Consider the following 18,887-nt stretch of genomic DNA (forward strand, 5'->3'; position numbering starts at 1 on the left):
TCATGTAAAACTAAAGAATCACAGCAATAATACATAGAGTAAATAAATAATGGCATAAATAACAACGGTTCAAATAAATTATTAAACAAATATCCCAACATGTTGCTGCTAGGACACTATATTACCTTCAGTAGAGATACACAATTTCTTTCTCCTGTTATCTCTCCTTTACCTTTAGTCCCTCCCCCCCCCTCCCCCCATTGGGACGAGTCCATCCTCCTGCATTACAGGTCTTTGTAAAACACCTTGGTGAGGGGGAAGCCCAGAAAGCCTCTCTCTGGAGTCTCCAGCTTGTCCTCCTCGTCCTCTCCTTCATCGGTCCCCTCACCCAGCAGCTGGTAGCCCAGCTTCCTGAAGAAGACCTCGGCCACCTTGGAGGGGTAGGGGACGTGGGTGTAGACTCTGTAGGCCCCGGCCTCCAGCTCTCTGCGTTCCAGACTCTGGACCAGCAGGCGTCCCAGGCCCTCCCTGCGGTACCAGCAGCCTACCACCACCCTGCAGATCCTCCTGACGCCCCCTCGCTGCTCACCCTCCCGGCACACGCAGCCCACGATCTCTCCCTCGCAGTCGGCCAGCCAAACCTGCCCCGCTGCCTGCTCCCTCTCCGGGTCGATCTTCTCTGTCGGCATCTCCTCCTCCTTGTCCTTGGGTCTGATTCTGTGCCTGGGCTGAATCAAAGAAAGTGTAGGGTATTACTGCTCCGTTAAGAAGTCTCCAGAATCTTTTTTACATTTCCGTTTTCTCACCAATTGTACTTGGCCAATTCCCCCTGCCGTCCCGGTCGTTTCTCTAACGTCTAACCCCTCTGCCGAACTGGGGAGAGACTTGTAGACTAGCACATGCTTACTCTGATACATGTCGCCAGCCGCTTCTTTTCACCTGACAGTGAGGAGTTTCACGGGCAGGACATAGTGCATGGGAGGATCACGCTATTCCCCCAGTTCTCCTCCCCCAAAACAGGCCCGCTGACTGACCAGAGGTCAGCGAGCAGGACACATACGCTTAATCCGGCTTCCCACCCGCAGACATGGCCAATTGTGCCTATATGGATGCCTGACCAAGCCGGAGGTAACACGGGGGCTTGAACCTGCGGCCCTCGTGTTGGTAGGCAGGGAATCTACTGCTGCACTACCCGGATGCGCAGAAGTCACCAGAATTTGTTTTCAGAAACCTGAAAACAAATTCTGAGATGGAATGAAAACTGCCCAAAGGACTAACTTCCTTAAACAAACTGGCAGACTAACCTTCTTTATCACTGATGTCTTCCCACTGATCTTGCAGTATGGATTCAGCAGGGTCTCTTCCTGCATCCCCCTATAGCTGCTGCCCACATAGTCCCAGTAGGGTCGACTGGTACCCAGGACCCCCGTGGCACGCGGCATGCTGAGTTTGAGAAAGACAATCAGCAGGAAGACGGGAATAACGAGGGCCAGGATGAAGGAGTGAACGAGGCAGCGGAGGACTGAGGAGAGAATCGCCAGGATGAAGAGGCAGAGCGGGCGAGTGAGGACATGGAGGATGAGACGGTTCTCTGTCCCCTCGCAGCCCTCCTAGAGAGAGACAGAGAGAGATTGATATTAGTTGAAAAACTATTCTAGTAGGCCTACAACGTAACTGCACCATAACTGCACCATCTAAGAAGGTGCATGGAATGGACAGGAAACACTAGGAATGAAGACATTCCAGCAGAATCCCTGATAAATGCTCCACCCGGGTTTGCTAAGTTAAGTTATCCTTTATTTATCCCCTTGGGAAGTCATCCTCTGCATTTGACCCATCCTCTACTAGGAACCTTCCTAGAACTAGGAGCAGTGGGCAGCCACTGTGCAGCGCCCGGGGACCAACTCCAGTTCTTTTTGCCAGTACCTTGGTCAGGGGCACTGACAGAAGTATTAACCCTAACATACACGTCTTTCTTGATGGTAAATAAATAAATCTGTTGTCAGTAGGCTATACCATTAAGTGTTTCTGGAATGTCCTCTTTCCCGATATTGATAGTTAAATTATGGCAACAAAACCAGTAGCCTACTACCACCACAGCATCTGTGTGCTGTAGGCCTACCTTGATGAGGGCTTTGACTGTCTCTATGTCATCCTCCCTCATCCTCCTCATCACCACCTGATCCAGCTCCAGCTTCACCATGTCTAGGCTTTAGGGCTGCTGCACAAACACCGACATTCACACACACTGGGCCCTGGAACCCTAGAAAAAGACATTATTATGTAGACAGAAGAGAAAGTTGCATTTTTAAAGTTGACAATGAAATGGGTTGGGATGGTTGATGATACAAAATCATGCACATTGTGGACACTGGTGTAGACTATATTATAGTCAAGGGTGTAAACTGACAAGAATGGTGCCATTTTATAATAGATCTCAGTTGTAAAGGTGATGAAAGCTGTCCGCTTAGGCAATATGGGTGCTTTGCACACTATGGGTTTAACCTACAATGAGCCAACAGAACGTAGCAGCACACCCACGCTGGCTCCAAACAAGAGACAAATGGGGGATTATACAGAGGATTTGCAGCGTGCATGTTCTCACCATTACAATAACGCTACACCTCTACAGCAATGTTTGCACTGTTCGAGCCTTCAACTGCACTGATCGTCATCATCACCAAAGGGAACAGAACAGTAGTAGATAGCGAAGGACCTTCTCCAAATCCTTATATGGTTATTATGAAGTGGTGCGGTGAAAACTCTGCGCCCTGACGCCGAGATAAAGCTCCAACCCCCCGGCCGGCTTACCTTCGACAGCACCGCAATCAAGTGATGATGAGGGCAGGGGAATAATAACAATTTCTCGCTGTTTCTTGGGCAGTCCGGGCTGCTTTTGCACGTTTGATTGAGTGGCTAAAGTCGCTAGCGTGGGGGTGGAATTCAGAACACAAACTACTCGCTTGGTCTACGCTTACGCGTGTCAGATGTGGCAATCTACGCCATTTACGCACGTAGAATCCGCACAGCGCAAAGGGTACGTGAATTCAAATGCAACGTAAGAACCGTTCCCTGTTTAATACGTCCACGGTAGTGACGCTCGTATGTTTCTAGGTTTTACAGGAGGAAATAAAAACAAACTCCAAGGAGTAAAGAAAGCAAGAAAAAAATAACGGATACAAGGTATCAACAGCTTTAATAATTACCATTTACTAATATTTCATTTGTGATGAAAGTGGGCCATATACAACATTTATTCACAAAATGTATTTACTTAATAAACAAACTGCCAATGACAGTATCATTGAAACTAATATATTAAGGAATTTTTCAAGGTCCATAAACAGCCTATTTGAATGTGTAACATTTCTAGTTTGTGGCACTATGGCATTACAACACTACTCATTTAACTGCATGTCCTCTCAGTTCCAAGGAGACCTCAAACTGATTAAAGTGCGGACAAACACGCCATAGTTCATACTTCATACACTGAGCACACACATTATATACAAACACACGCTCACTTCCTCTCTCCAACACTCACACTGATTTCAATCAGTTTGAGAACTGTATTTCTTGAGAGTTAGGTATAGGTCCATTTCTTATCGTGTCTTCAGGCAGACTGTCCTTCGGTATTGGCTGTAGAGCAGTGTTCGTTTTCAGATTTGATGTTTGCCTCCGTTGTCACACCCCTGTCTTTCACCTCACTTCTCTCTGAGATCACTCCATCCCCTCGTCTTTCCATCCCCATATCTCCTATGCCACTGGTGCTGACCTCAACAATCACAATTCCCTCTCCTCCTTCCACCTGAAAGATGCCTTCCACGGCTTCCCAGCCCTCACTAACCCTTCCAGTTGCATCATTGCAACCTGCCCCTTCTCCCATTGATTCTCCCTCGCCCTCAATCAAGGCTATCATCTGCATACCCTCCCCACTTTCCTGCTCCATCTTGGCCTCACCCCCCAGCTCAAACACCACCTCCTGCCCATCAAGAGGCACCAAACCTTGGGTAGGAGTGCAGGAAAGCTCCAGGCTGTTGTCTTGCCCTTGGCTGTAGCTAGCATTGGCTCTGTCCTGTGCCTCGGTGTGGAAGTGAAGGACGAAGGATTCTCCCTGGTCACCGTCCCCTTCAGTCTGCCTGTCTCCTTCCTTTTCTCCTCCCCACTCACGCAGAAGTGATACCACCCCTGCCTTATCTCCCCCGTTTTCTCCCTCACTCTGTCCGGCTGTCTCGAACTGCAGCACAAATGATTTCCCCTCTCCGCCCATTTCTCCGCCCCCTGCCTCCTCTGATGCACCCCCTTCAAACTGCAACACGTATGACCCCCCTCCCTCTTCCATAGTCAACCCTTCCTTCCCCCCTCCTTCATTATCAAAACATAAGACAAACTGTTTCCCTGCCATACTCTCCCCTGTCCTCACCTCTGCCAGAGTGGTATGGGGTTTCCCCTCCAGAGCAGCAGGGACAGAAGTGGATGCTGGGGTGATTGTAGTGGCTTGTGTAACCATGGTAAGTGTCGATGGGGGTCCTGAGGTATACGTTGTGGGGCTTAAAGTAGTGGTGGATGAAAGAGTTGGCAAAGAAATGCAAGATGAGAATGATGTGGTGGTCTTAGCAGCAGTCATATTTGGTGTGGCGTTATAGTTTGTCGCTGACACAGCTGTGGCTGCGGTCTGGTTGACAGCGGCTGCTGTGGTTTTCTGAAGAGCAGCTTTAGGTTTGCGTCCCCGTCTTCCCCTCGCTGTCCGTGTGCTTCTGCCCAGTATGGGCTTGGTCAGTAGGGAGTTGCCCAGTATGGGCTTGGTCAGTAGGGAGTTGGCTGATAGCATTTGTGACGGCGTTTGCATTGTGTTTGCATTGTTATGGTTGTTGGTGATAATGATCCTGGTCTGCTGTTGTTGCTGGGATACAATTGGAAATTGGGGGATCTGGGTCTGGGCATGGTTTAGAATGGGCTGGAGTCCTGGAATAGTCTGAAGAAACGGGAGAGTCTGAGGCTCCAGAGCCGGTGCGGAGTTGTTTGTCGTAGGGACGAGAATCAAGCTTGGCTGGCTGCCGTTGGTGGAGGGGCACTGCAAGAGAAAGAAGTTCTGGGGCTGTGGTGGTGGTGGTGGTGGAGGAGGCGGAGGGGCAGGCGTAGGGGCTGACAGGGGGATGAGCTGCAGGCCGCTGGCCGTCTGGATCATGAAGTAGTTCTGGGAGGTGTTGGGAGGAATATCAAGCGCTGGCTGGGACACAATCAGGCTGCCGTTGTTTCCTGAGGCCTCCAGGGTGATGGGGTTGAGCAGGGTTGTAGTGGTCGTTACTCCGCCGACACTGGCTTTCACAGCCACACCGTCGATGCAGGGGCCCAGCACGGTCGCCCCGGGGCCCAGCACAGTCGCTGCGCTGCCATGGGTTCGGATGTGCCTCTGCAGGTAGGAGTGCATGACAAACTCTTTGAAGCAGTAGGGGCACTTGAAGTCCTTGCGTGTGTTGTGTGTGCGCAGGTGAAGCTGGAGGTTGGAGGAGTGTGTAAAGCATTTATTGCAGCGGGTGCACCGGAAGGGTCTTATACCAGAATGAGTGCGTTCATGCTGTTCACAGAGACAGAGAAGAGAGAGAAACAGAGGGAGAGATATGTAAAAAGGTGAGGTTGACAAGATTGAACTGCTCTATTCATTTCAATGGGGTCAGAATGTAAATAGGTTCACACTTGTCTCTCCAGGAGGTTGTACTGACCTGCTTGAGGTTGGAGGTCTGGGAGAAGCCCTTGCCGCAGATGGAGCAGACATGAGGCCGAAGGCCGGTGTGCATCTGACTGTGTCTGCGCAGGCAGCTGGTGTTCTTGAAGGACTTGCCACACTCTTTACACACATACGGCCTCTCACCTGTGTGCTGCCGCAAGTGGTACTGGTAGTGAGAACTCCATTTGAAAGTCAGCTGGCAGTGAGGGCACTGAAATGCCCGTACGCCTGTGTGTACCTGGGTAAGATGGGAATTAAAAAAAGAAATACAATTTGCACATAAGAGTTTGTAAATTAATGGCACTAACACTGTTGTTCCTAAATTACTATTTTTAAGAAAGAAATAAACCATTGGCTGAAGTTAGTTCATTATTCAATTTCTCAAAAACAGAGGACCAGGTCTTAAAATTTGGCGTGGGATTGCGAGAATCGCGCATATTTTTGCCAATTCCCGCAGATTTGTAATTTATAATGCGGGAGAAGTCCCGCAATTGTTTGCGCACCAATGTCTACAATGTTAAGCCGACAGAGCGGAACGAATCTAGGATTGCATCATCGGTTAGGAGGACTAGCCAGTCAGAAGACCAGTGTTGGGACTAACGCGTTATTAAGTAACGCGTTACAGTAACTAAGTTACTTTTTGCGGTAACGAGTACTGTAACGAATTACTTCATCAGTAACGTAACGTACTTACAATTATTGCGGTTTAAACAGGCTCGTTACTCGTTACTCCACGATTCTGTGCGGGGCCTACAGCAGCGAGGGTAGAGAGGAAAATGCGAGTCTGACGGCGGTCTGATGAGGAAGTAGGCTAATCGTGCGGCACTTCTATACTTTCTAATGTTACTGGACCAAATTCTGATAGTGAAACGGGTCATTTTGCGCGAGCTGTGTTGTGTACGGTAACGGTGTTCACTTCACACCGCTCGGCGAGTCAGCAGCATGGAGCCCTCTCCTCCTCGCTTCTCTCAGGCTGTCTGTCACCAGTGCCCTGCTGCACCCAGGCAAGCACAGCACTCGTCTCTCACTTACAGATTCCCCTCGTGTTGGAGGGTGTTCACGGTGTGTTTCACGTTGTTTGGTCATGAAATGGGGAAAAAATGCCTGCAAGTCTGCTGCCTTTTGGAGATGAACTGCTATTAAAGGCAGCCGCGACGAGCGGCTGCTTTGGGGCTCTGCTCTGTCCCTATCTGCAGGCAGTGCTGGGCTCTGCTGCTCACTGTCACTCCGCTTTTACAAAGGGTAACCACAGTGTTTAAGTTGTTCAGCCACTAGTGATACAGTTGTTAATTATATAGTGCCAAAAGTGTACTGGCTACTTTTTGAAGGCAATAATAAATATGCCTCAATGTTGTCTTGTCCCACACTGTGCTACAGCAACCCCAAAATAATGTGTGTGCATTAATAAGAGAATTGAGAGTTTAAAAAAAAGTAACTCAAAAGTTACTTTCCTAGTAACTAAGTTACCTGGACAGTAACGAGTAACTTAAAGTAACTGAGTTACTTTTCAGAGCAGTAACTAGTAACTGTAACTAAGTTACTAATTAAAAGTAACTTGCCCAACACTGCAAAAGACTGACAACAAGGGCGGGTCTTGCCAAGTGAATTTCAACTCCTGTGGGATCCATAACTACTGCGCGCTAACGTTAAAACGAGAGAGGACAGACCAGGAAGACAAACAAGTGGCGATATGCGTGGACTGAATACAGGTGGAAACGGCAAACCGTTGGACAATTGGTGCAACGAATTAACTTGTTTGATCTGCACTGTCACACAACCAGCAGAGAGAAAGTGAGGTAGGATCTGGCTGACCTAGACAGTGTCTGCTGCACACAGTGCACTCCCATGTCGTATCTGCCAAAACAAGTGATTGCCTGTAATCGCACGTTACATAACATTACATCCTAACGTTACAATCGTAACGTTATCTGGTTACAATCATAACGTGCAGCGCATCACTTTATGTCCATGGTAACAGCAAAGGCATGTTGTTGTTTACAGTTGTAGCGTAAACAGGCATTAACCTTACATTATAGAAAAGTAGGCTATTGTTTCCGATACGTTTGTGTTTGGTATGTCTAATATCCTCGTTTAGGCCTGGATTTGGAAACTAGACTATAATAAGTCAAGTCAAGTCAAGTTTATTTGTATAGCACATTTCATACACAGATGCAGTTCAAAGTGCTTCACATAAAATGGATGACATAAGAAAATAAAAAAAGGGGATAAAATAGACATTTCATAACAGCTTTGTCTTTATACTGTAGTTTGGACGCCAAGCATACCCTCTACTGGTACCTTGCGTCTTCTGTTGCCCGTACATGCCACAGCATTGGGTTTGCAAAAAATCAGATAGAGGCAATTCAAAGTGCTTCACATAAGATGGTCGACACAAGTAAAATAGACATTTAAAAGCATCACAACAGAGCAAAATAGTAGCAAAATAGTTAAAAACTTAGAGGAATAAAAAAAAAAGAGCAGTTAAAAGCGACGGTAAACACAAAAGTCTTTAGTCTATTTTTAAAAGTAAGTAAAGTTGGGGCAAATCTGAGGTCTTCAGGCAGATTGTTCCAGCTAGCAGAAGCATAGTGGGTGAATGCAGCTTTCCCATGATTTGATTTGATCCTAGGGACAGTTAGTAAGCCGGACCCTGCTGACCTGAGAGGTCTAGATGGTTCATAGCGTCGGAGCAATTCAGCTATGTATTTGATGATGCTGTGATTCAAGTCAAATCAACCTGCTAATAGTAATTCGCAAACCTCCTTGGTAATTACAAGTTCTGACATGACATGAACGCGGCAGAAGACTGAATGCGACAGGGCTGGCAGCCAGCAAAATAAAAAAGGAATTGTGTGAGCAAAGCTAAAAACCATCAAATTGACTAAACACTAAAATGTGTGATAGTTGTTCAATCAAAGCTATTTAAAGACATGTAACTGTAGTGTGCATCTTATTGTCTGTTTTATTCACTTGGGTTTGACTGTTGCAGATTTTGTTGGCCCTCTGTGTGCATATTGGAGAACAAATTAGAGGTACGTAAAGCTCTACAGTGAAGTGACAAACACAATAAATTTGAACACAATAAATCGTCATGATAGCAAAAGCTAGGAAAATAAGGCTGAGGTTGAAAACAACTCGAATTATCCTTTAAGTTAACTACAAACCTTTAAAAATGTAAATTGCTGTTTTAATTGTATGATATCAAGGTTCACTTTCCCCCCCAAAAGCTGGATTCTCATGTACGGTAACTCTTTATGTAGATTGCTTGCAAGAGAAGAGTGAGCCTTACCCTCTGATGGATAGAGAGCAGTGAGGACCTCTTGAAGCTCTTTCCACACTCGGTGCAGCGGTAGGGTCTTTCCCCAGTGTGATCCCTCATGTGGTATTTCAGCCCTGATGAGCCCTTGAAGGCTTTTCCACACTCTGAGCAGCGGTATGGCCTCTCTGTGCGAAAATTGTGAAAACAATAAATACAATTTCAAACTCCGCAGTGCACCCGCCCACACTCATAAACAGCCAATCATATCCCTTGACAATGGGCAGTGTTAGTGACGCGAACAGCACGTTTGATCTCACCCAGCACCACACCACCATGTGAAACGGAACAAGGAGGAGATGAGTGGGAGAAGATGTGGAGGAATTAATTGTCAATAAGGGACGCCGAAAGCAGAACACCGTTGTCTGTAACGTTACAAAGAAGTCGATGTGAGTGAGTTTCAATTCATGTTAACGTAGATTGACAACGTGTTAACATGTGTTCTATTAATAAGTGCCCGGGACATTAAAATTAATGTTAGACACCAATTTCACAAATACAGATGTCTGCAATGTTACTTTGCGGAATGCGAGGCAGCTCATTCACTGATTCACTTAATGTTAACCCTACAACCCTGAAATACAATCCAAATAAAATGTCACCATGTCTGTAAATTACTGCTTGCAGTTGCACTCAGAGTATGTACAGTATGTGTGTGACAAATTACCTGTGTGCCTTGAAAATAAGGTGGTTAAATGCAACCTTTTTCTTCTCATGTTTTTTTTATTAATAAAAATGGGTAATTAAAATTATCGATATCGACTGATATGAATATTTTATATTTATATACTTTTTAACTATACGAGGGATCAGCCGAGCCGCATTTTGCTAAACAAACCGCGTCACTGGGTGGCAACGGCAATGGAACCCTATGGAGCCCAAGTGGCGCGAGGCGTGTCTGCTCTAGCCCGGTTGACTCAGTTTACATTTTAAAAACTGCAACAGTTCACAAAACTTTAACATGACATGCATATATTATACATCAAACTCTTGAGCTACTTCTGCTCTCACTCAGAATGTCAAAATATAAGCGATGTCATGTAGCCTATAGTTTTTGAGATATTAACGTTTGTTTGGCACAACTCATACTATTAACTGGCGCGGGATTCCGCATTTCTGGGTGTCAAGTGACGTCACGCTGATTCGTCCTACATCGCCCAGCCCTAGGCTCTATCTAAAGCTCGATGTCAATACCGCGCGATGCAATATATGTGACAAGAAGAAGATTGGTGCCAAGACTGCTTGGCCACATGGACATTTGACCGTGCATGGCATCAATTTACGAGCAGAAAGTTGCAGTGTTTGAATGCAAGAAGAGTGAGCCACCAGCGGGACCACCATCCACGTCTAAGCACAACATAGCAGAGTCTCCTTCCACATCTGAGGATGCCGAACAATACGACTGGCCCGGGATTTTAGCAGGTAACCAAACTAAAAGTTTAGCAACTCGTACATGGTTGTTTATATGGTTGTAGTTAATGTTGGGCTACTCGTAACTAGTACTAGTAATACTGTATGTGCGGTGATAAACTGGCCTCTCTCTCTCTAGCCTGCTGAGGGTACAATGTCAGAGGCTGTCTGTTCCCTGAAGAAGAACTGGGTCAAGCCTAGTATGCAGCAGTGAGCATTAAACACTGGCTTGCAACTCTCTGTTTTGCACTGAAATCTGCACTGATTTATTTATTTTACATTTCTTTCCTTTGTATTCCAATATTTTTTTGTAAGGGTGGCAATAAGTTTAGACAACTTCAAGTTGTGTTAAATACAGTAGGTTTTATTTATTATGCTGTAAAATTGCTTTCAAAAAATAAAACTAAAGATTTGTATCGTAATTTCAATGTGTAATGTAGTTTTATTTTTGTTAAAGGATGGCTTTACCGATAATCAACCCACTTTGTATCATATATAATCTCAGTAATTAAGCACATGGGCAGTGTTTACCTTCTCTCTCTGTTTACCTCACGGAGAGCTCACATTTCCTCCTCTGGCAAAGTGCTCCGTTGTGACGCGTTTTACGTCACAACGCGTCACAATGGAGCTGCGGACGTTCTGCTTGAGACGCGGAATCTGCTCTGAGGGCGGCTGTTATTGTTTATTTTTATTTTTTAAGTATGCACACATCCACTGAGAATTGCATTGAGAGCCTTAATGAGCCTTAATGACTTCCAGCTGACAGATGCAGAGTTTCTGCAGGCAAAGAATTCTCCATGAGGAAAACGGAGAGAGAAGGTAAACACTGCCCATGTGCTTACTGTATATTACCGAGATTATAATGATACAAAGTGGGTTGATTATCGGTAAAGCCATCCGTTAAAATGGATTTTTCTAAAATTGGTATCGAAAAAAGTATCGTTCAGGAACCGAATATCGAAGTCAAGATATCGTATTGTATCAGTATCTAAAAAATTTGAACGATACCCAGCACTGGTACTGACTGGAGAGTTTTCTGCCAAGTCGTATGCATGGATAAGAATGAATGAAAGTATGGGTGGGGACAAAATCACTTACTAGTTCCCTGCTAATCAGAGGCCAATTCGATTTTTGATAATGCATGCATGGCTAGCTGTTCATTATGGGAATTATCTATCAGCATTTTGTTTTAACCAGATTGCCTGGCTAAAACGACCCACTGTACAGTCATATTTAAATGCAAATTTCCAATTCATTTCAAAGTGCTGTTGTGTGTCTGGAAACATATTTACCTCCAGCAGGGGTGTTCTTGTTGGCCCCTGCCTTTTTGGGAGCCTTGCTTGGTTTGACTGGCTGTTCCTCTTGCTCCTCGCCGATGGCAATGATATCAGCAATGATAACTCTCTGGCCTTCCTGCTGCTTGTCTGCCTGGCTGGGGGAGGAGGGCAGGGGAAGAGACAGGGACAGGGAAGCGGGGCACACGATCTCAGCCTCGGCCTCAGCCAGGAGACGCTGCTCAGGGGTGTGAGAGTGCTGGTGGGTGAGGAGAGAGGAGAGAAGGGGGAAGGAGCGGTCGCACGCAGAGCAGCTGAACTGGGAACGGGACTGGGATGGGAGAGTGTGCATCTGGACAAACAAAAAGAGGAACACAAAGGGCAATTTCTTTGTCAAGACTAGGTCAAAATCGAGTATACTGTATTGCTGGGCTGTGTTCTGGCCGACCAGTCAGTGACAGACATTCACGTTTATAGGATTGGCCCCGCCGTTGTGGTCCAGCCAAAATTACTACAGAACCAACATCCAAACATTCCAGATATCTTATTTCCCCCTATATGGAAGTTTTCAACAAAATGCTGTATCTTTCTTGCAAGTCAAGATACGGCATATAGAGCTGTAGTTTGTATAACAGTATTTTCGAGCAACTGTAACAGTCATTCTTACCAGTGAGACATGTCTGTTGAGGCCTCCGCTGGTCTTGAAGGTCTTGTTGCAGTAGCCACACTGCAGCCCTACCCCTGTGGTTCTGCTCTCAGAGCTCTGCGTCACCTCTGTGAAGCTCTGCAGCAGGTCAAACTGGGCCTGGGTGGTGCCCACATTCTGAGGACAAACCAAAGGAAACAATACATATCAAAAAGGTTATATCATCAGATTTAGCTCCTGCAGTACTCTAGGATTATTTTGATTACATTATGTAATTTAGCAGCATTCAGCAGACTAGTTAAGATTAGATTGACTTCATTATCCAATTTCCTTGTAAATTTAAATGGGAGGTTTTCATTTTCTCTCATTTTATTTTCCCCGTTAATCCGAACACTTACGACATTGCCTCCATCTGCTCCCTCCGTCAGTCCAAGGAGCACCTCAGCTGCGTGTCCGTTCTCAGCCACGGTGGTGGTCTCCACCACCTCCTCAAAGTCAGCCAGTAGGTGGCCCGCTCCCACCAGCCCCACCCCAACCTCCATCCCTGCACCATGCACGGCCTCCCCACTGGCCCCATGTTCCCCTGGAGCCATGTGGATGGCCTGGTGCTCCTCCAGCTCGGTCCGTGTGCCAAAAGTCTGGGTGCAGCTGCCACAGCTGTACAGCAGCACACTGGCCCCAGTGTCTGTGCTCAGGTGAACCTCTGTCCCGATGGCCCTCGATGCACACAAGTCTGCCCCAGAGGGGGTGAGGGTGAGCTGGGGGAGAAGGCTCTGATTCTGGCCGGACGAGGTGGCAGACAGGAACACTTCCTCCATCCCTACCCCCACCCCGACCGTCCCGCCCTGGCTCACAAATCCCACCATTTCTCTCAACATGGATGATGTCACTTCCTCTGTCCCCACCACCACCTGCACTATGTCATTTTCCTTCCCCATTTGCTCTCCTGTCTTCCCCTCCCTCCCTCCTGCACTGAGGTTGGAATGAGAGTTCTTGTGCAGCGCCAGGTTTGATGAATGTGTGAAGCGGCGTCCACACTCACTGCAGACGTAGGGCCTCTCTCCTGTGTGTATCCTCATGTGCTGCCTCAGGTTTGTGGACTGAGTGAAAGACTTGTTACACACCGAGCAGGTGTAAGGTTTGAGACCAAGATGCACATTCTTGTGTCGCCGCAGACTGCTTGAGTTCTTGAAGGCCTTGGGGCAGCTGTCGCAGGGGTACGGGCACTCTCCGGTGTGCTGGCGCAGGTGATACTGATAATGAGAGCTCCATTTGAAGGTCAGGGGGCAGTAGGGGCACAGGAAGGTGCGCAGACCAGTGTGGACACTCTGATGGACCTGGGGACAGACAGAGAGACACAGACGGTGAAATGTCTTTAGTATGAGGATTGTTTTTGCCCTGCTTACAAAATGACTCACCTGAAGCAGAGAGGAGCGTTTGAAGGCTTTGCCACAGTCCTGACATTTGTAAGGCTTCTCCCCTGAATGAGACCTGCAAAACACAACTAACAATCAAATAGGGGCACACAACTTATTGTGTATCATCATATATCGCAATCTTAGTTTCTAGGGCTGTGCCGATTCACTTATCTCCCGATTCGATACTATCACGATACTTTGGTGCCGATTCGATATATATTGCGATTCACGATTATTGCGATTCTACGATTATTGCGATTCGATATTACGATTTATTGCGATTTTTGTTTATTTTTTTCTTTTCTTTTTTCAGTTTGTTTGCTTTTTTACACTAGATTAGAACATGGGAAAAGTTGAATCATACACTAGAGCATACATGGGCAACATACGGCCCGCGGGCCGTATGCGGCCCGCGGGCGCCCCCTGTGTGGCCCGCGATGGAATTGCAAAAAAAAAAAAAAAAAAAAAAAAAATTTTTTTTTTTTTTTTTTACACTGCACTTGAACGCAACATGCAATATACCCGCTGAATAAGTGTCCAAATGTTCATGTCATTCTGGGCAATACTCAGACTGAAATACTTATAGCATTTCAGTCTGGAATATGGAATATCTTTCAATAATATTTATGACTAAAAGGCTAAAAGTAATCTCATGTGTAAGAAATGACTGTTCTACATTGAAGTAGAAATTTAAATAATTAACTTGTTGGTTTTGGATTTATTTAGCTTCAAGAGTGCATTTTTGTTCTTGTGTGACCCTCAACACAGGCTTTGAGAATCCCGGGCCACTTACTGATACTCATGCTTAAATTAACCCACTCATATTCTGGTTTATTTCAAGAAAAACATTTCGGCTAGTGGAAATTCTAATTGGCTGGTAACTTTAAAATCTAGCAGCCATATTGGCAGGTGGTGAAAAAAGTTAATTTCAAGCCCTGAATGGAGAGCAGGTGATGACATAGGAGTGAGTGAGGAAAAGGATCAAATATTGGTGGTTAAGACTGAATAATGACGTCACAATTGTTAATTTAAAATTAGTTATTCCTCTAAACCTGGCTTCAAATGCCCCAAATTTTTCACGCTGGCGCCGTTCAGCCCTCAGCAAAATCTGGTAGCGAGGAAATCTTTTTGTGGCCCTCTCTATCATCAAAGTTGCCCATCCATTACGGCATGACAATATTTGTTCGGCCCCCGGCAACAATCTGGGTTTCTCATGTGGCCCCCCATGAAAAATAGTTGCCCACCCCTGCACTAGAGACTGTATATTATATATCATGAGTAGGGCTGGGCGATATAGTTAAAAACAGGGGCGGACTGGGATCATAATTCAGGCCGGGCATTAGATACCAAGCAGGCCAGGCCGATATGGGCCAACGCGCGTGAAATTTGGGCCGTTTGAAGCCAGATTTGGGCCGTTTGAAGTCCAATTTTACAATGAGATGCACCCACTTTAACCCTGAAGTATAATTATTACTTCAGACTAACTAATAAAGTAATAAAACCACTAGTAAACCAGTAGGCGGCGCCTAGCCTGCTGTTCAGTGAGTGGCCTGACTGCAAGCACCAAAAAAAAAAAAAAAAATTTTTTTTTTTTTTTTTTTTTTTTAATTTGCGATTATCGATTCTGGAATAAAAGATCGATCCAAAAAATCGTGACATTAAAAATCGCGATACTTAGGTGAATCGATTTTTTCTCCCACCCCTATTAGTTTCCACAATTAGGAAATGTAGAATGCTGTCATGATGGCAATACTGAAGCTTTGAATCCAATTTAGAACATCTGCTGTAGTCAGAAAGTCAAGACGGCGACATAGCATGGAAAAAGTGCAGTAAAATGTTTTTGTTCTTCAAATCATCTAGCCTTATAATCATGATTAATTCTTTGAACACAAATGTAACTAAATACTCAGGATTAGCATTAATAAAACGGATAGTTTCCGGTCCTTGATTATGATTGGTTGAGCCACGTTCAAAGCCGTTGTAAAATACTCACACACCGATGACTGCATCACAGTATTACTGTGCCAGCGACACGTCTGTGAGCTGCTGTGTCTTTGTGTTGCGTGGCAACCATTCTGCTTATGTCGCAGCTGAAGGACTACCTTGCTTGGCGGAAGAACGATTATTTGTTATCAATACTGCATTTTTTTGTGTTGCTCAAACCTTACCAGGTAGGAAATATGTACTAGTAACAGTTTTATAAAACCAATAAGCCCAGTGAGGCCGTGATTTATTTTACAACAGCTATAAGGGTGTTTTAAGGCACCCCTGCCTCTAATAGTTTCAGTATAGTGTCGTAATAGGGTTGGCTATGGATACTAAAGAGCTTATTTTGGATCGCTCAGATAGGCTACAGTGCCCTCTGTCTCTCAATCCATACAGTACCGTTGGTGGTAGAGCAGAGCAGAGGAGCCCTTGAAGGCCTTTGGACAGAGGTTGCAGCGGTAGGGCCTCTCGTTGTTGTGGCTGCGCTGGTGGTGGGTCAGCCTGGACGACCACCGGAAGCACTTGCCACAGTCCAGACACTGGAAGGGATTGTCCGACTGCTCGTGCTGCTGGGCCAGGCCCGACACCGACGACGTCACCATCTCTAGAACCACCTCCTCTCCGCCCTCCATCACCTCCTTCTCTCCCTCCACCAGCTCCCTCCTCTCCCCGTCTTCCTCGCCGTCCTCCCCGGAGCCCAGGAGGGATGGGAAAGGAGAGAGAGAGGCGGTGGACTGAGGGGGCAAGAGTTCTGTTTGGACCACTAGAGTGGCCACAGAGTTAGCCATGACCAGAGGAAGCCGCTGGTGTGTGTGTGTGTGTGTGTGTGTGTGTGTGTGTGTGTGTGTGTGTGTGTGTGTGTGTGTGTGTCGGCGGGTCAGATGGGGGTATTCCTTGGTAGCAGGCGTGGATCAGTTTTGGTGCAATATATCATCTTTGCTCTCCCATTGTCCCTTCTTATTCTTTGACCTCTGCTGGAGAACCCAGCTGTCTTTCCAAGTAGCTCAGAACAATTCTGAAAGAGTAAAATGTAAAAAAAAGAAAAAAGAACAACAACAGTATTATAACTTGATAACTCCTAGAAAGACTGTCCCCTTTAAATCCCTCACTTCCTCACTCCCTCCCTCCCTGCTGTCTGTCCAGCTAGGCTCCCCCTCCCTGATGTCTTTCCCCTGGCCATCATTCTGTTGCTGTCTGTCCCCGCAGTGCGGTGCATAGGCTAACGTTACTAATACACATACAGAGGCTATAGCTAACTCATTAAGATACTTTTTTAGAGCTGTATCCTAAAGTAACTCGTTAGCTTAGAAAGCCGGCACACAACATACCCAGAAAATATCAGCTTTTCCTATTAAAACAAAAACTGTTAACGTTACTGGCCTGCAAATAACCAAGCCTTCGTTAAATGCGGAATTGCTTCGTAAAACTGCTCGATACTGATGTGCATGAATACAAGTCGAGCCAATACTCACCGTGCAGCATTAACTAATCGTTATGCTATATTGTTGATGTTGTGAAAAGCAATTGGGTTCCGCAGTGCTAATCCACACAACCTTAACAATAACCAGGCAGCACAAACTAACTAGCAGTTCTCCACCCGATGCCGCCTTCTAAGAACAGCGATGGCGATTGGCTGTTTCAGGCAGCAAATGAACTACTACCATTGGCCGAGAGCTTCAACAGTCAAATTCTTCGTGTTGAACCGGGTTGAACCTAATTTCTAATCTTCAAATTTGGCAGAATGTACTTATGAATGACCTGTCTACTCTCAAATATCTTCAAACACGATATTCAACGTTCTATTCTCGATCTTTTCTATTCTCACTGTGGCGCACAGCTTTCTGGGTAATGTAGTATTTGAAAGTCTGGGTACTGAAAATAAATTTGATAGCTCAATCAATCCCATTGTGCACATTCTTTATTAGTTATTTCACCAAGGCACATATTTCACATTGAGGCCAATCGGTGTGTGGAAGAGGCATCTTGATGGTACAACAATAATTTAAACATGATGATATAATAGTAAATAAGAATACAAACAGTATAAAAGTACAAAAAGATAGGAGACTTGCTCCTCTGCAGCACAAAATAAATAGTTCCACCAAAGTAACTTAAATAAATAGTCAATACTGTAACAAATACTAGAATAGAATAATATTAAAAGGAGCAAAAATGATAGTGAAAGAATTGGTAAAGTATTCTACATTATATCGTAGAAAACATAATACACAATAGCATTGTATACAACAATTTACATTCTTGTACATTTATGTACACCTGTACAGAACTATAGTATCACAATACATAGTATTTTAAGGCTTGGGGTGTTTAAGTTAACAAAAAAATCCTTTTCTACCCCAAGGCACAGGTTCAGAATCAGCCATCTCATTCATCCAAGAGGCTAATCCTAACAAGTTTGTGCAAAGAATCTAATCAGGTCCATCAGTGCTCAGCAACAGGGCACATTCATACAACTTTACCACAACAAGATATGCCTCCTCATGCAGAACGGGGGAAACAGGCACTGTCAATAGAAACTCAGCCTGTGTTACAAAATAAACTATTCACGCTCTTCTGTTTGGATACCATCCTGACATGTACGGATAAATGCTATTTATTATGTAGGTAGGCGATCAATTGAAATGTTATAGGTGGTTGGAACATGATTGGGAGGATCTATTAGCAACATCTTCTGAAAGGTATTCTTAAAGATCTTTGTAAGAGAGAGAGAGAGAAAAAACCTTGGCTGTCCCAAATGTGTGCTACATCTACTGGAAGAGTTATTGGCTGAAGAAATACATAACAACTAGAGTAAATTAAGTTAGTTTTTAACAAAATCAGCATCAGAGCTACAGATTCACTAAGTGCTACAGTGTGTGTGTGTGTGTGTGCGTGTGTGTGCGTGTGCATGCGTGCGCGTGCGTGTGCGTGTGTGTGTGTGTGTGTGTGTGTGTGCATGTGTGTGTGTTTTTCTCCCCGCCCATTTGTTTTCTTGAGGATCAGTTGGAGGGGAGAGAACGAGTACAAAGAAACAGGCAACTAAATTCACGTTGATAAAGAAATAAAGATAAGAGTGACACATTACAAACTTAAATAAATAACATTAAATAAATTACTGACAGTCAATAAATAAATAAATACATAAATAACATGGTCATGAGTAAGGCCT

At 45.3% G+C, this 18,887-nt stretch overlaps 2 protein-coding genes across 2 annotated transcripts; both read right to left on the reverse strand.

Moving 5' to 3' along the window:
• Positions 1–215: 215 nt before the first annotated feature.
• nat14 (N-acetyltransferase 14 (GCN5-related, putative)) lies at positions 216–2,887 on the reverse strand. The gene is made up of 4 exons (XM_083639360.1): positions 2,752–2,887; positions 2,063–2,203; positions 1,245–1,550; positions 216–668 (listed from the first exon to the last, which is right to left on the reverse strand). The coding sequence occupies exons 2-4, from the start codon at positions 2,141–2,143 to the stop codon at positions 225–227; spliced, it is 831 nt and encodes a 276-aa protein (XP_083495486.1). The 5' UTR covers positions 2,144–2,203; positions 2,752–2,887; the 3' UTR covers positions 216–224.
• Positions 2,888–3,553: 666 nt separating this feature from the next.
• Positions 3,554–17,317, reverse strand: znf628 (zinc finger protein 628; the record flags this gene model as incomplete). The annotated part of the gene is made up of 9 exons (XM_083635086.1): positions 17,191–17,317; positions 16,118–16,733; positions 13,733–13,805; positions 12,713–13,651; positions 12,336–12,491; positions 11,687–12,020; positions 8,958–9,112; positions 5,664–5,906; positions 3,554–5,518 (listed from the first exon to the last, which is right to left on the reverse strand). Exons 2-9 carry the CDS (start codon positions 16,504–16,506, stop codon positions 3,554–3,556), a joined length of 4,254 nt encoding a protein of 1,417 aa, XP_083491212.1. The 5' UTR covers positions 16,507–16,733; positions 17,191–17,317.
• Between the last annotated feature and the right edge of the window lie 1,570 nt (positions 17,318–18,887).

The sequence above is a fragment of the Poromitra crassiceps genome (assembly GCF_964638095.1).
Source record: "Poromitra crassiceps genome assembly, chromosome: 1".
NCBI classification, from domain to species: domain Eukaryota; kingdom Metazoa; phylum Chordata; class Actinopteri; order Beryciformes; family Melamphaidae; genus Poromitra; species Poromitra crassiceps.

Coding starts and splice junctions, on each gene's coding strand:
- nat14 (XM_083639360.1), bottom strand. CDS start 2,143: ATGGTGAAGCTGGAGCTGGATCAGGTGGTGATGAGGAGGATGAGGGAG. Junction 1,551..2,062: donor CAGTCAAAGCCCTCATCAAG/GTAGGCCTACAG, acceptor GTCTCTCTCTAG/GAGGGCTGCGAGGGGACAGA. Junction 669..1,244: donor AGACATCAGTGATAAAGAAG/GTTAGTCTGCCA, acceptor TCTTTGATTCAG/CCCAGGCACAGAATCAGACC.